The sequence below is a fragment of the Lepisosteus platostomus genome, chromosome 10 (assembly GCF_059453375.1).
Source record: "Lepisosteus platostomus isolate fLepPlt1 chromosome 10, fLepPlt1.hap1, whole genome shotgun sequence".
Classification (NCBI taxonomy): Eukaryota; Metazoa; Chordata; class Actinopteri; order Semionotiformes; family Lepisosteidae; genus Lepisosteus; species Lepisosteus platostomus.
In genome coordinates, this window is record NC_142620.1 from 44,100,647 (window position 1) to 44,113,564 (window position 12,918).

Below are 12,918 nucleotides of genomic sequence, written 5' to 3' on the forward strand. Positions count from 1 at the left end.
TCAGCCAGGGAGGAGACTGTGGAGTTACTGAGCTCAGCCAGGGAGGAGAGTGTGGAGTTACTGAGCTCAGCCAGGGAGGAGAGTGTGGAGTTACTGAGCTCAGCCTGGGAGGAGAGTGTGGAGTTCATGAGCTCAGCCTGGGAGGAGAGTGTGGAGTTCATGAGCTCAGCCTGGGAGGAGAGTGTGGAGTTCATGAGCTCAGCCTGGGAGGAGAGTGTGGAGTTCATGAGCTCAGCCTGGGAGGAGAGTGTGGAGTTACTATGCACAGCTAGGGAGGAGAGTGTGGAGTTACTATGCACAGCTAGGGAGGAGAGTGTGGAGTTACTGAGCTCAGCCAAGGAGGAGAGTGTGGAGTTACTGAGCTCATCCAGGTAGGAGAGTGTGGAGTTACTGAGCTCAGCCAGGGACGAGAGTGTGGAGTTACTGAGCTCAGGCAGGGAGGAAAGTGTGGAGTTCATGAGCTCAGCCTGGGAGGAGAGTGTGGAGTTACTGAGCTCAGGCAGGGAGGAGAGTGTGGAGTTCATGAGCTCAGCCTGGGAGGAGAGTGTGGAGTTCATGAGCTCAGCCTGGGAGGAGAGTGTGGAGTTACTGAGCTCAGCCAGGGAGGAGAGTGTGGAGTTACTGAGCTCAGCCAGGGAGGAGAGTGTGGAGTTACTGAGCTCAGCCAGGGAGGAGAGTGTGGAGTTACTGAGCTCAGCCAGGGAGGAGAGTGTGGAGTTACTGAGCTCAGCCAGGGAGGAGAGTGTGGAGTTACTGAGCTCAGCCAGGGAGGAGAGTGTGGAGTTACTGAGCTCAGCCAGGGACGAGAGTGTGGAGTTACTGAGCTCAGCCAGGGACGAGAGTGTGGAGTTACTGAGCTCAGCCAGGGACGAGAGTGTGGAGTTACTGAGCTCATCCAGGGAGAAGAGTGTGGAGTTACTGAGCTCATCCAGGGAGAAGAGTGTGGAGTTACTGAGCTCAGCCTGGGAGGAGAGTGTGGAGTTACTGAGCTCAGCCTGGGAGGAGAGTGTGGAGTTACTGAGCTCATCCAGGGAGAAGAGTGTGGAGTTACTGAGCTCAGCCTGGGAGGAGAGTGTGGAGTTCATGAGCTCAGCCTGGGAGGAGAGTGTGGAGTTCATGAGCTCAGCCTGGGAGGAGAGTGTGGAGTTCATGAGCTCAGCCTGGGAGGAGAGTGTGGAGTTACTGAGCTCAGCCTGGGAGGAGAGTGTGGAGTTACTGAGCTCAGGCAGGGAGGAGAGTGTGGAGTTCATGAGCTCAGCCTGGGAGGAGAGTGTGGAGTTCATGAGCTCAGCCTGGGAGGAGAGTGTGGAGTTCATGAGCTCAGCCTGGGAGGAGAGTGTGGAGTTCATGAGCTCAGCCTGGGAGGAGAGTGTGGAGTTACTATGCACAGCTAGGGAGGAGAGTGTGGAGTTACTATGCACAGCTAGGGAGGAGAGTGTGGAGTTACTATGCACAGCTAGGGAGGAGAGTGTGGAGTTACTGAGCTCAGCCAAGGAGGAGAGTGTGGAGTTACTGAGCTCATCCAGGTAGGAGAGTGTGGAGTTACTGAGCTCAGCCAGGGACGAGAGTGTGGAGTTACTGAGCTCAGGCAGGGAGGAAAGTGTGGAGTTCATGAGCTCAGCCTGGGAGGAGAGTGTGGAGTTACTGAGCTCAGGCAGGGAGGAGAGTGTGGAGTTCATGAGCTCAGCCTGGGAGGAGAGTGTGGAGTTCATGAGCTCAGCCAGGGAGGAGAGTGTGGAGTTACTGAGCTCAGCCAGGGAGGAGAGTGTGGAGTTACTGAGCTCAGCCAGGGAGGAGAGTGTGGAGTTACTGAGCTCAGCCAGGGAGGAGAGTGTGGAGTTCATGAGCTCAGCCAGGGAGGAGAGTGTGGAGTTACTGAGCTCAGCCAGGGAGGAGAGTGTGGAGTTACTGAGCTCAGCCAGGGAGGAGAGTGTGGAGTTACTGAGCTCAGCCAGGGAGGAGAGTGTGGAGTTACTGAGCTCAGCCAGGGAGGAGAGTGTGGAGTTACTGAGCTCAGCCAGGGAGGAGAGTGTGGAGTTACTGAGCTCAGCCAGGGACGAGAGTGTGGAGTTACTGAGCTCAGCCAGGGACGAGAGTGTGGAGTTACTGAGCTCAGCCAGGGACGAGAGTGTGGAGTTACTGAGCTCAGCCAGGGACGAGAGTGTGGAGTTACTGAGCTCAGCCAGGGACGAGAGTGTGGAGTTACTGAGCTCATCCAGGGAGAAGAGTGTGGAGTTACTGAGCTCAGCCTGGGAGGAGAGTGTGGAGTTACTGAGCTCAGCCTGGGAGGAGAGTGTGGAGTTACTGAGCTCAGCCAGGGAGGAGAGTGTGGAGTTCATGAGCTCAGCCTGGGAGGAGAGTGTGGAGTTCATGAGCTCAGCCTGGGAGGAGAGTGTGGAGTTCATGAGCTCAGCCTGGGAGGAGAGTGTGGAGTTACTGAGCTCAGGCAGGGAGGAGAGTGTGGAGTTACTGAGCTCAGGCAGGGAGGAGAGTGTGGAGTTCATGAGCTCAGCCTGGGAGGAGAGTGTGGAGTTCATGAGCTCAGCCTGGGAGGAGAGTGTGGAGTTCATGAGCTCAGCCTGGGAGGAGAGTGTGGAGTTCATGAGCTCAGCCTGGGAGGAGAGTGTGGAGTTCATGAGCTCAGCCTGGGAGGAGAGTGTGGAGTTACTGAGCTCAGCCAGGGAGGAGAGTGTGGAGTTACTGAGCTCAGCCAGGGAGGAGAGTGTGGAGTTACTGAGCTCAGCCAGGGAGGAGAGTGTGGAGTTACTGAGCTCAGCCAGGGAGGAGAGTGTGGAGTTACTGAGCTCAGCCAGGGAGGAGAGTGTGGAGTTACTGAGCTCAGCCAGGGAGGAGAGTGTGGAGTTACTGAGCTCAGCCAGGGAGGAGAGTGTGGAGTTACTGAGCTCAGCCAGGGAGGAGAGTGTGGAGTTACTGAGCTCAGCCAGGGAGGAGAGTGTGGAGTTACTGAGCTCAGCCAGGGACGAGAGTGTGGAGTTACTGAGCTCATCCAGGGAGAAGAGTGTGGAGTTACTGAGCTCAGCCTGGGAGGAGAGTGTGGAGTTACTGAGCTCAGCCTGGGAGGAGAGTGTGGAGTTACTGAGCTCAGCCTGGGAGGAGAGTGTGGAGTTACTGAGCTCAGCCTGGGAGGAGAGTGTGGAGTTACTGAGCTCATCCAGGGAGAAGAGTGTGGAGTTACTGAGCTCAGCCTGGGAGGAGAGTGTGGAGTTACTGAGCTCAGCCTGGGAGGAGAGTGTGGAGTTCATGAGCTCAGCCTGGGAGGAGAGTGTGGAGTTCATGAGCTCAGCCTGGGAGGAGAGTGTGGAGTTACTGAGCTCAGCCAGGGAGGAGAGTGTGGAGTTACTGAGCTCAGCCAGGGAGGAGAGTGTGGAGTTACTGAGCTCAGCCAGGGAGGAGAGTGTGGAGTTACTGAGCTCAGCCAGGGAGGAGAGTGTGGAGTTACTGAGCTCAGCCAGGGAGGAGAGTGTGGAGTTACTGAGCTCAGCCAGGGAGGAGAGTGTGGAGTTACTGAGCTCAGCCAGGGAGGAGAGTGTGGAGTTACTGAGCTCAGCCAGGGAGGAGAGTGTGGAGTTACTGAGCTCAGCCAGGGAGGAGAGTGTGGAGTTACTGAGCTCAGCCAGGGAGGAGAGTGTGGAGTTACTGAGCTCAGCCAGGGAGGAGAGTGTGGAGTTACTGAGCTCAGCCAGGGAGGAGAGTGTGGAGTTACTGAGCTCAGCCTGGGAGGAGAGTGTGGAGTTACTGAGCTCAGCCAGGGACGAGAGTGTGGAGTTACTGAGCTCAGCCAGGGACGAGAGTGTGGAGATACTGAGCTCAGCCAGGGACGAGAGTGTGGAGTTACTGAGCTCAGCCAGGGACGAGAGTGTGGAGTTACTGAGCTCAGCCAGGGACGAGAGTGTGGAGTTACTGAGCTCAGCCAGGGACGAGAGTGTGGAGTTACTGAGCTCAGCCAGGGACGAGAGTGTGGAGTTACTGAGCTCAGCCAGGGAGAAGAGTGTGGAGTTACTGAGCTCATCCTGGGAGGAGAGTGTGGAGTTCATGAGCTCAGCCTGGGAGGAGAGTGTGGAGTTACTGAGCTCATCCAGGGAGAAGAGTGTGGAGTTACTGAGCTCAGCCTGGGAGGAGAGTGTGGAGTTCATGAGCTCAGCCTGGGAGGAGAGTGTGGAGTTCATGAGCTCAGCCTGGGAGGAGAGTGTGGAGTTCATGAGCTCAGCCTGGGAGGAGAGTGTGGAGTTACTGAGCTCAGGCAGGGAGGAGAGTGTGGAGTTACTGAGCTCAGCCAGGGAGGAGAGTGTGGAGTTACTGAGCTCAGCCAGGGACGAGAGTGTGGAGTTACTGAGCTCAGCCAGGGAGGAGAGTGTGGAGTTACTGAGCTCAGCCAGGGAGGAGAGTGTGGAGTTACTGAGCTCAGGCAGGGACGAGAGTGTGGAGTTACTGAGCTCATCCAGGGAGAAGAGTGTGGAGTTACTGAGCTCAGCCAGGGACGAGAGTGTGGAGTTACTGAGCTCATCCAGGGAGAAGAGTGTGGAGTTACTGAGCTCAGCCAGGGACGAGAGTGTGGAGTTCATAAACTCAGCACAGGAGGGTTTGACTCGTGGACAAAAACTTGCTATGAGGTGCCAAACGTCCAGTTCGAAAAGTCCGCACCTCGTTGCCCCGGGAACCCCATCAGCCCACTGGGGCCACTGCTTCCTTTGTCACCCTTTGCCAGCAATCCTGCCACTGGGGGCAAGGAAGGCCGGCCTGGCAGCCCAGGATCCCCTCTGTCTCCTGGAGAAAGAAAACAGAGACTATTTAATATGATATACAGTATGACAAACTGATACAGTTATCTGGACAGATGATATATTAATAACTGTAATCTGGAAATCCAATGGTATTTAATGTGCATTGTGCTACAGTAATTGCATCAGGCTGGCCAATCACACCTGATGGCAGGAAACAGCCCTGCTTCACCTAGACACAGAAACGACCATAATTTTATAGAACATCCTTCTTTTTTTTAAAGGTCAGGTTTGTTCAATAACATATGTTGCATACACTTTTCTGGTAAACATGTAAAATTCAAATATAAAAAACAGACCATGGATTTTTATTTCAGAATCAAATGGGCTTTTGTACTTGTGGTACGATTATTTTACAGTAATTATTAGCATTACTGTATAATTCTGAATTCAAATGCACTTTTGATAGCTATATACTTAATGCTTTTGTTGATTTTACTATAAAAATATTTTTAAACAAATATGCAGCATGACCAAAGTTATCACTAGACCTGTTAGAATTAGGTGTGAAAAAAAAAACACTATTTGATCCTACTCTATATGTTGTACAGAGTGAGCTGAGTTCTGTCATTGTAATGACTGGTGTCTGGCCCTACAGTACCTTTCTGTCCTGTCAGTCCAGCTTGTCCAGGCAGCCCTTTACTGCCATCCACTCCTCGGGGTCCCTTTTGTCCGGGGGTCCCGGAGGCCCCTGGAGACCCCGGCATGCCTGGGAAGCCCAGCATGCCTGGTACTCCCTTTTCACCTGCCACACAATTCCATGCATTAGGAAACAAATCCAGCCACATTCCCCCTTCCTTACTCACCCTTTCCTTTTTGACACTTCACCCCCAACTGCACCCCAAAACACAAGATAACCCTTGATATACAGTACGAGCATAGCTGGTTCTAAAATTTCTGCCTGTAGGGAAAACTTGTTAAAGCAATACTGAATTCCCATTAAATACATATTATACGTTTATTATTCTTTTCAAGCATTTTAACTAGACATCAGCTGAATTTAGTTGCTTTTGTGATGTATTTGAATAGTATGGTACCACAAATTGCTAGCTATACAGTATGTTACATCACATAGAATTTACCAACACTTCTTTATGTATGCAAACTTTTACAGTGTGTTTAAATGTATTCTGAAGCAGTTATGTGGAGAAATAATATTTGGCATGACCTCTATTGTACACATGAACAATAAGAACACGTGATGGAATCAAACAGCTGTACTTCCGCCTGTTGTAAATGGACGTTTGCTGTCACTCTCACCAATGTTTATGTTTTGAATGAGCCTGCAAAAATCAAAGAAAATATGGCAAGAAAATATGCCTTTATTTGTTGCGGCAAAGAAAGTCGTGTTTTGCAACCGGGTGTGTGACTTCAACAAGTAAAGAGCGAGCCATACCTCTCCTGCCTGGCAACCCAGGAAAACCATCTTGTCCACTGCTCCCTGGTGGCCCCGGAAAGCCCTTCTGTCCAGGCAGGCCTGGAAACCCAGGCTGTCCTGGGAGACCCTTCATTCCTGCTGGACCAGGGGGGCCAGGGTCACCAGCAAATCCTTTCAGCCCTGGAAAGCCTGCAAGAAGTACCAGATGTTTTTTTTCCCCCCATCAGCATCTCAGGATATCTCTTTGTTCTTCCCACTAACACACTAGCAATTTCCACTACTTTAGCAGGACTCAATCTTGTTCTTAATTCCTACTATGGAAATCAATACTTACTTGGGACACTGATTATTTCAAGTTCAGTGGATTTTAACCTTCCAACAATATTCACTTGCTTTCCTGGGTGAACACTATTTATTCACCTACAAATAAGGTAGATCTTATATTCTATTTGACCAAGCTCTGAACCTCCAATTTTGTTGCCAAACTAAGGAAACAATGGATCTATTCCAGAAAAGGCAGCAATTTTACAGGTCTTTCTAAAGGAAATATTAAAAAAACAAACTATGAGGGTTGTGTAAGTTTCTTAACATATACACTACGTAACCACAATGCACATGAGATGAAACATGGAATGAAAATGTGGGCATGTTATCAAAGACCAAGATATAAAGTAGGAACAAGACATGAAAGAATATGACCAACAGAAATAAGGAGACTTCAGCTGAGGTTGCAAGTTCATTCACGGGTCACGACCTGGATTCCCCTAGCAGTGGTTTACAGCTGGGTTAGCCCAACCACATATAACACTGGCTTTAGCTGGCCAAGTCTCTCTTGGTTCCTAGAAACACAACAATATGTAAAAGTGGCAGAGTGTTCTATGGTGGTACATGTTGAGGACAACCTCACTTTTCAGATCCATTCATGACGTGCTTCAGCCAACTGTTTTGCCAATCCTGCTAGATAAACTGGAAATGTCAGCTTTCCAGCATGACAGTTCCAGACTGTACAGGATATGATTACAGTGGTACAATTGCAAGAACACAAGATATTGCCATGCCACATCCTGATCAATAGTCCACCTGTGGGACCAACTTGTCAGAGCCATCAATAAGAGACAACAGTGACCAGCCAACTTTTGCTGGTCAGCCGTACAGGCCAAGTGGTAGAACAGCCCACAGCAGGCTGTCCAGAGGCTGATCAGGTGTTTGTGTCAGTCTTACCAGGTTTGTGTTGATTCTCAGGAAGGCCTTATCTGATATTAACTTTGGAAGCTTACTATTTTTTCTATGTATAATATTTCATACTGAAGACGTATCATTTCTCTTGAATCTTAAATTGTGTTCACATTTTCTTTTTGATATCTAATTTAAAACATTTGATTTAAATTTAGTCCATTAGACTGAAGAACTGAGTTATAAATCAAGAAATGATTGATCATTTAAATTCTACTTAACTGTTTTAAAAATAATTTAAAAATTCAATTTATTGTTAACCAAAAACCCTTGCAAAGCTGACATGGACCTAAATGACAGAGCTAATGAAATGAAAGAAAAGTTTTACAGATGCTGCTTAAATATTTTCTCCTTCCCTTTTTGCACGAAGAGAGAAAGGAAATGTCTGCATGGATTGTGAGGATTCTATGGCAGGGAATTCCTGGGTGTTAATAAGCCAGATACTGGTTTCATATAATTTCTTAGACATGCTCTGGGTAGTCTGGCCACCATAACCAGGAGTAATGTCATTGCAGCATTTACTAAAGTACAAGCTGTGATCTATCCATTATTTTATACAACTTAATGTGCTATGGATAACTTCTTGACTGGTTGGACACCACTGCTCTCTGCAGACTTACTGTAGGATAATAATTTGCAAGTGCATCATCATGTCAACAAATAAAACCCACCTATTTACAAAAGAAGAGAAAAGCACACCAGAAAACAACAACAACAAAAAAACAACTAACAAAACCAGATACATGGATGTAAAAATTAACAAACTACTGTATATACAGTACCTTTAATATTTAGGATGGAAAACAACAAGAAATTAATATGTGATATTTTCTTTCTGAATGTTCCTTACTGTGTGTGTACAACTTTTCCTTTAATCACTTCATGCTTATTAATAAAGAAAAACAGAGGACCACAATTATAACACTAACTGTGCTGAATGTTTTACCCAGTTTAGTTATCAACCTGTGAATAAACAAAAAAGTCCATCTTCTACATTTCACTTTGGTTTCAAGTGGCAGTACAGCTCTTAGTACTGACTTTTATTACACAATCACAGGAGCACACCTGAACACCTAAGAGTGCACTACATCCTACAGAGCAGCAGCTAGTCGAGGAGCTGATGAGCTCGAAAACCAGCAAAACACTGACGATGGGCTACACACACACGACTAATCTAGAGACCGACAACGCATAAGAGGGGCCCAATGACACATGCCCAGACAGATGGTAAGAGATGCTTTCAAAAAGTTTAAAGATAGTGGGTGCTGAATTCCTAATGTTTTTAGCATTTTTTCTCCTACAAACAGCATCCACCAATTGCCGATGTTAGCAACCAAATTTTTATCTCTCGGTTACGATGCACCTTTAAAAAGTTGTGGATGCCCATGGCAGTAGCGTCTTGGCTTTTCTGTGAAGATAAGGACATTTAGATCAAGTGGAAGCCATTCCTGTTCACAGATTCTGAATACAATCAAGTCCTCATAGGCTTCTCTGTTTGTGGCTAAAAAGATTAAAATGCTTCAAATTCTTTGAACTTATTTTCTTTGACCCGACCTGGGATAGGAATCTGAAGATAAAAAAAGGGAGATGGATTAACCAACATGCCCTTCCTCTAGCCCTACGGCTCTATACTAATGAAAAGGTTTCAGCCCCATTCAATGAGGAAGTACTGTATAGTCTGACCTTTGGTTGCCTTGTTTCTCTAAAGCTACCTTAGTTTTCAAAGGCCACAAATTCCCTACTTGGCCTTGGCAGGAGATGACAGCCCCAGTGCTGTTTCAGAATTGGCTAGCGCAAGCTGTCAGCTCCTGCTCTCCTTTATGACCTCAAACACTTCAGAGTTACGTTGCATCCGGAATGATCGACTGTTTAAAGGTGCATCTTTGAGACGTAATCCTGATGAGGAGCTAATCAGATTTGAGAAGCTTTTTAAGAAAAGAAGTGAGTTCATCCCATTTTCTGTCATTGATGAAAAGGGGAGGATGACTGGACCACCTGCCCAGGGTGCTACAGAGCATGCTCAAAACAGGGACTGGCTGTGTTAAGCTGGCAAGTCTACATGGTTACGTCTACTTTTTAGTTCAAGTCTGGCAGCACTAAAAGCGGGCTGTTAGGTCTACTGGCTGGCTCTAATGTCACAGCAGCAATTCTCACCTTGGCAGCCTATGGAGTGACCCAACACCAAGACAGAGTGACACCAGAAATGGAGGGAGGATGGGAATTGAGAAAGACGCATGGTGAGGAAAAACACACAGACATTAATAAACATGGGCATGCGTGGATGTGGTTCCATGACAAGATGAGGACTTCTTTCTGTCTGGGGAGGGCCTCGCAGTTCAGCCCGCGGCCTTGTTTGGGGTGCACAGCTGATTCCCACACTCTTCACACCACGAGACACTCCCCAGTAGTGATGAAACTGCCATGCTGACCTGGGCTCTAGCAGTTAATGAATTCTTTTGTTAAGATTTTCACCACAAATGTTAGTAGTGGTATTACAAAGAAAAGCCACTGGAAGTGTCCAGCAACATTTTTTTTTACCTGCTTCCAATAAACATTTCCAAACAGTAGCGTGAGGTCAATGAACAGTTTTGATTTTTTTACTATACAGTATATGCTGTAACTATATGTTTTCAATAAAATAAATGTGAACTACAGCATTACTGTGTCTGTGATATTCCCTTTTGTAATTGTGTAAATATATGTGGATTTTGTTTACAGTATAAATCTGGAACATTTACAGATTTGGATTGGATGTTTCCAAGACTGACCAGACTGAAAATAACTGTTAAACCCTGCAGCAGAATCCAACTGCCCTTGCAATTTCTGGGTTCTTCTGTTGACTGATGGACCTCATTGAAATTGATTCATACTGTACATACTGTAGAAATCAAACATCCTGAAGAATGCAAGTATAGAGAAGCACAATGGTCAAACTCATTTTTGTTTCTTCCTCCTACTAAAGATAAAAGCATCCTACACCTCATTAGGGAAAGAGGAGAGCTGGAAATGCTGGTTGATGGCAAGTGTCATGAACACCGGCAGAATGCTGAGCCAGAGGTCTATGTGGGAAGCCCTGTGATCAGATAACTAACCTGTTGGACCGGTAAATCCTTTGCTCCCTTCAGGACCAGGAGGGCCAGGGATTCCTCCCAGACCACCCTCTCCAGGCAGCCCAGGCAAACCTTGAGTTCCGGGGAAGCCATCCACACCGCGTTCCCCTTTGGCACCAGGGATACCTATACGGCCATCAAACCCTGGAAGAATGCAGGAAGGAGTACACATTTCGGATGCACATCAACCAGGAAAAAAGTAGGCTTTAATACAGAGGCTGGAAGGGGAACTGCACATGTGTTAACAGCACTACACATGCAAGAGACTTCAAAGCTCAATCTGTGCTCTGTTATTACTAGTGCTCTATTATAAGATATGCTCATGACTGAGCCAACCATTTCTTATTTTCATTGCTGCTAATGGTACCATAAATACTGGCCTTGCATGCAAAGTTGGCTTGACTGTCTTGACGTTTGTAAAACCAGATATTGGAAGGAGGGAATTCTATGTCCTTTGAGGCTGATTGAATAGCCCATTGATCATCAGGTGCAGATGCTAGTACAATGCAGATACAGTAAAATGTATTAGAGGTCTTGTTCATCATAATCATTGTACTTTATTGAAAGAATCTATTTGGATGTTAACTGGGACCAAGATGATGGAGCAATAACCTGAAAGGGCGGGTAGTCTGACAGCTGCATTGAGTTTATTAATTTTAATATTAGTGAGGTAAAAACTGCAGTAATTCAGAACTAGTACAAATCAATGAATTAAAAACTCCCTACATCCATTCCATCTCAGATTTCACCATGACATAGATTAATCATGGTAAAGTCAGTTTGACTGGCTACGGGGAGACTGGCTATACTCCGGAACTCACCAGGTGATCCAGGGAGGCCTGGGTTTCCGATCTGTCCCTTGTCCCCCGGTGCTCCAGGCAGGCCAGGCAGGCCAGGGGATCCAGGCTGAGCCCCGAGCACCTCTCCAGGCTTTCCCTTCTCCCCCCGCAGCCCTGGAATGCCATCCTTCCCAGGAAGCCCTGGTCTGCCATCCTGCCCTGGCATGCCTGGAGGGCCCTGGTCACCCCTGGGCCCTGTGAACCCTATAAAGAAAAGCCAGGGTCAGTGTCCTTTATGTCAGACAGTCGTGTTGGCTCTTATGTCCTGTGGCTGTGGTGAAGTTTCCCCAGAAGAACTGCATTGACCACGAGTTGACAAATCCAGAACCGAATGAGCAGAATTATCCACCCGGGACTGAGAGAAGAAATAGCAAACCGATAATAAGGGACTTGAGACCATTCTCTCCTTAAACGCATAGGTTATAGAACACAGTTTTTAAAAATTGCTAACATAGAGCCATAGAACATTTTTTTAATTAAAAGTACGTAAAAAGAGGGAGTGGAGACTATGAGCTGAATGATCAGTTGTACAATAAAGGAATAGGTTTTGCTCAGAATCAAGTCTCTACCTTGAGGTCCTGGTTGTCCACCAAATCCTGGGTCCCCTCGTTCACCCTTCTGACCATCAAAACCAGGCCTGCCAACAGACCCAGGATTGCCAGACTCTCCCTTAGGACCTGGGAAAGAGATTAATAATAATAATTCCTTACCACCTCAACCACCACCAATGTATAGCCCCCTCCTGGATGATGCAACAAGAGGCAAAGTGTGCCAGTACACTCACCACACATCAGCTATCAGCAGGGAGGAAAAGAGAGTAATGAAGGCCAATTCATAGATGGACAGTATTAAGAGACCATGATGGGTAAATGCTGGGGGGAAATCTGGCCATGAGACCAGGGTAACAATCCTACTCTTTTGAGAAGTGCCCTGGTCTCTCTAATACCTCTCACAGCAGGCTTTCCCAGGAGGTCTCCCATCCAGGTACTGGCCAGGCTCATACCTGCTTAGCTTCAGTAGGTTTCCAGTTGTCAGACAGTTAACAATTTCTGGCACTGACATTTGGGGAGGTGTCTTTAACCTCCGATTTAGCAGCTGTACAACCTGTTCAAAATCAGTGAATCTGTTGTCAAACTCCTGACCAAGAGATCTCTGGTCTTCTGAGCAGTCAAGGCCCTAGGTTCACCTGGATTTTCCTTCAGCATTTTGAGAACAGAGGGGAGATGCCGCATTGTCTTTTGCAGCACTTGATGAAGAAAGAGGGTCAATTTAGACTTGAAAGCTTTAACTGCCTTGATCATATCAGCAACTGACCTCTCTTTGTCTAGCAATTTGGTTCAGGGCATGTCTTAGATACATGGGTTAAAAAGGCCTAATCAAACTACAAAACACTACAAGCAGTGTCTGTCAAGTGACTTGTAGCGTAATTTCTATTTAAACTTCGGTTACAAATGTGAAATGCTTCAATGCTGAATTATTTCTCTGCTGAGTTAGAGGAAGGCTCAAAAGTCTCAGATGATAGTTATTCCAGTGCATGGTGGCCTTCATAGACTGAATTG

General features: G+C 47.3%; 1 protein-coding gene across 2 annotated transcripts in view; it reads right to left on the reverse strand.

The window, feature by feature from the left end:
- Window positions 1–12,918, reverse strand: part of col4a6 (collagen, type IV, alpha 6) — a 146,703-nt gene that overhangs the window by 18,216 nt on the left and 115,569 nt on the right. For both annotated transcript variants that reach the window (XM_088649116.1, XM_088649117.1), the window contains 6 exons: window positions 11,929–12,036; window positions 11,342–11,563; window positions 10,503–10,664; window positions 6,196–6,366; window positions 5,401–5,544; window positions 4,663–4,785 (listed from right to left, as the gene is read on the reverse strand). In XM_088649116.1, the coding sequence (XP_088505242.1) occupies window positions 4,663–4,785; window positions 5,401–5,544; window positions 6,196–6,366; window positions 10,503–10,664; window positions 11,342–11,563; window positions 11,929–12,036 (930 nt within the window). The remainder of the gene's footprint in view (window positions 1–4,662; window positions 4,786–5,400; window positions 5,545–6,195; window positions 6,367–10,502; window positions 10,665–11,341; window positions 11,564–11,928; window positions 12,037–12,918) is intronic.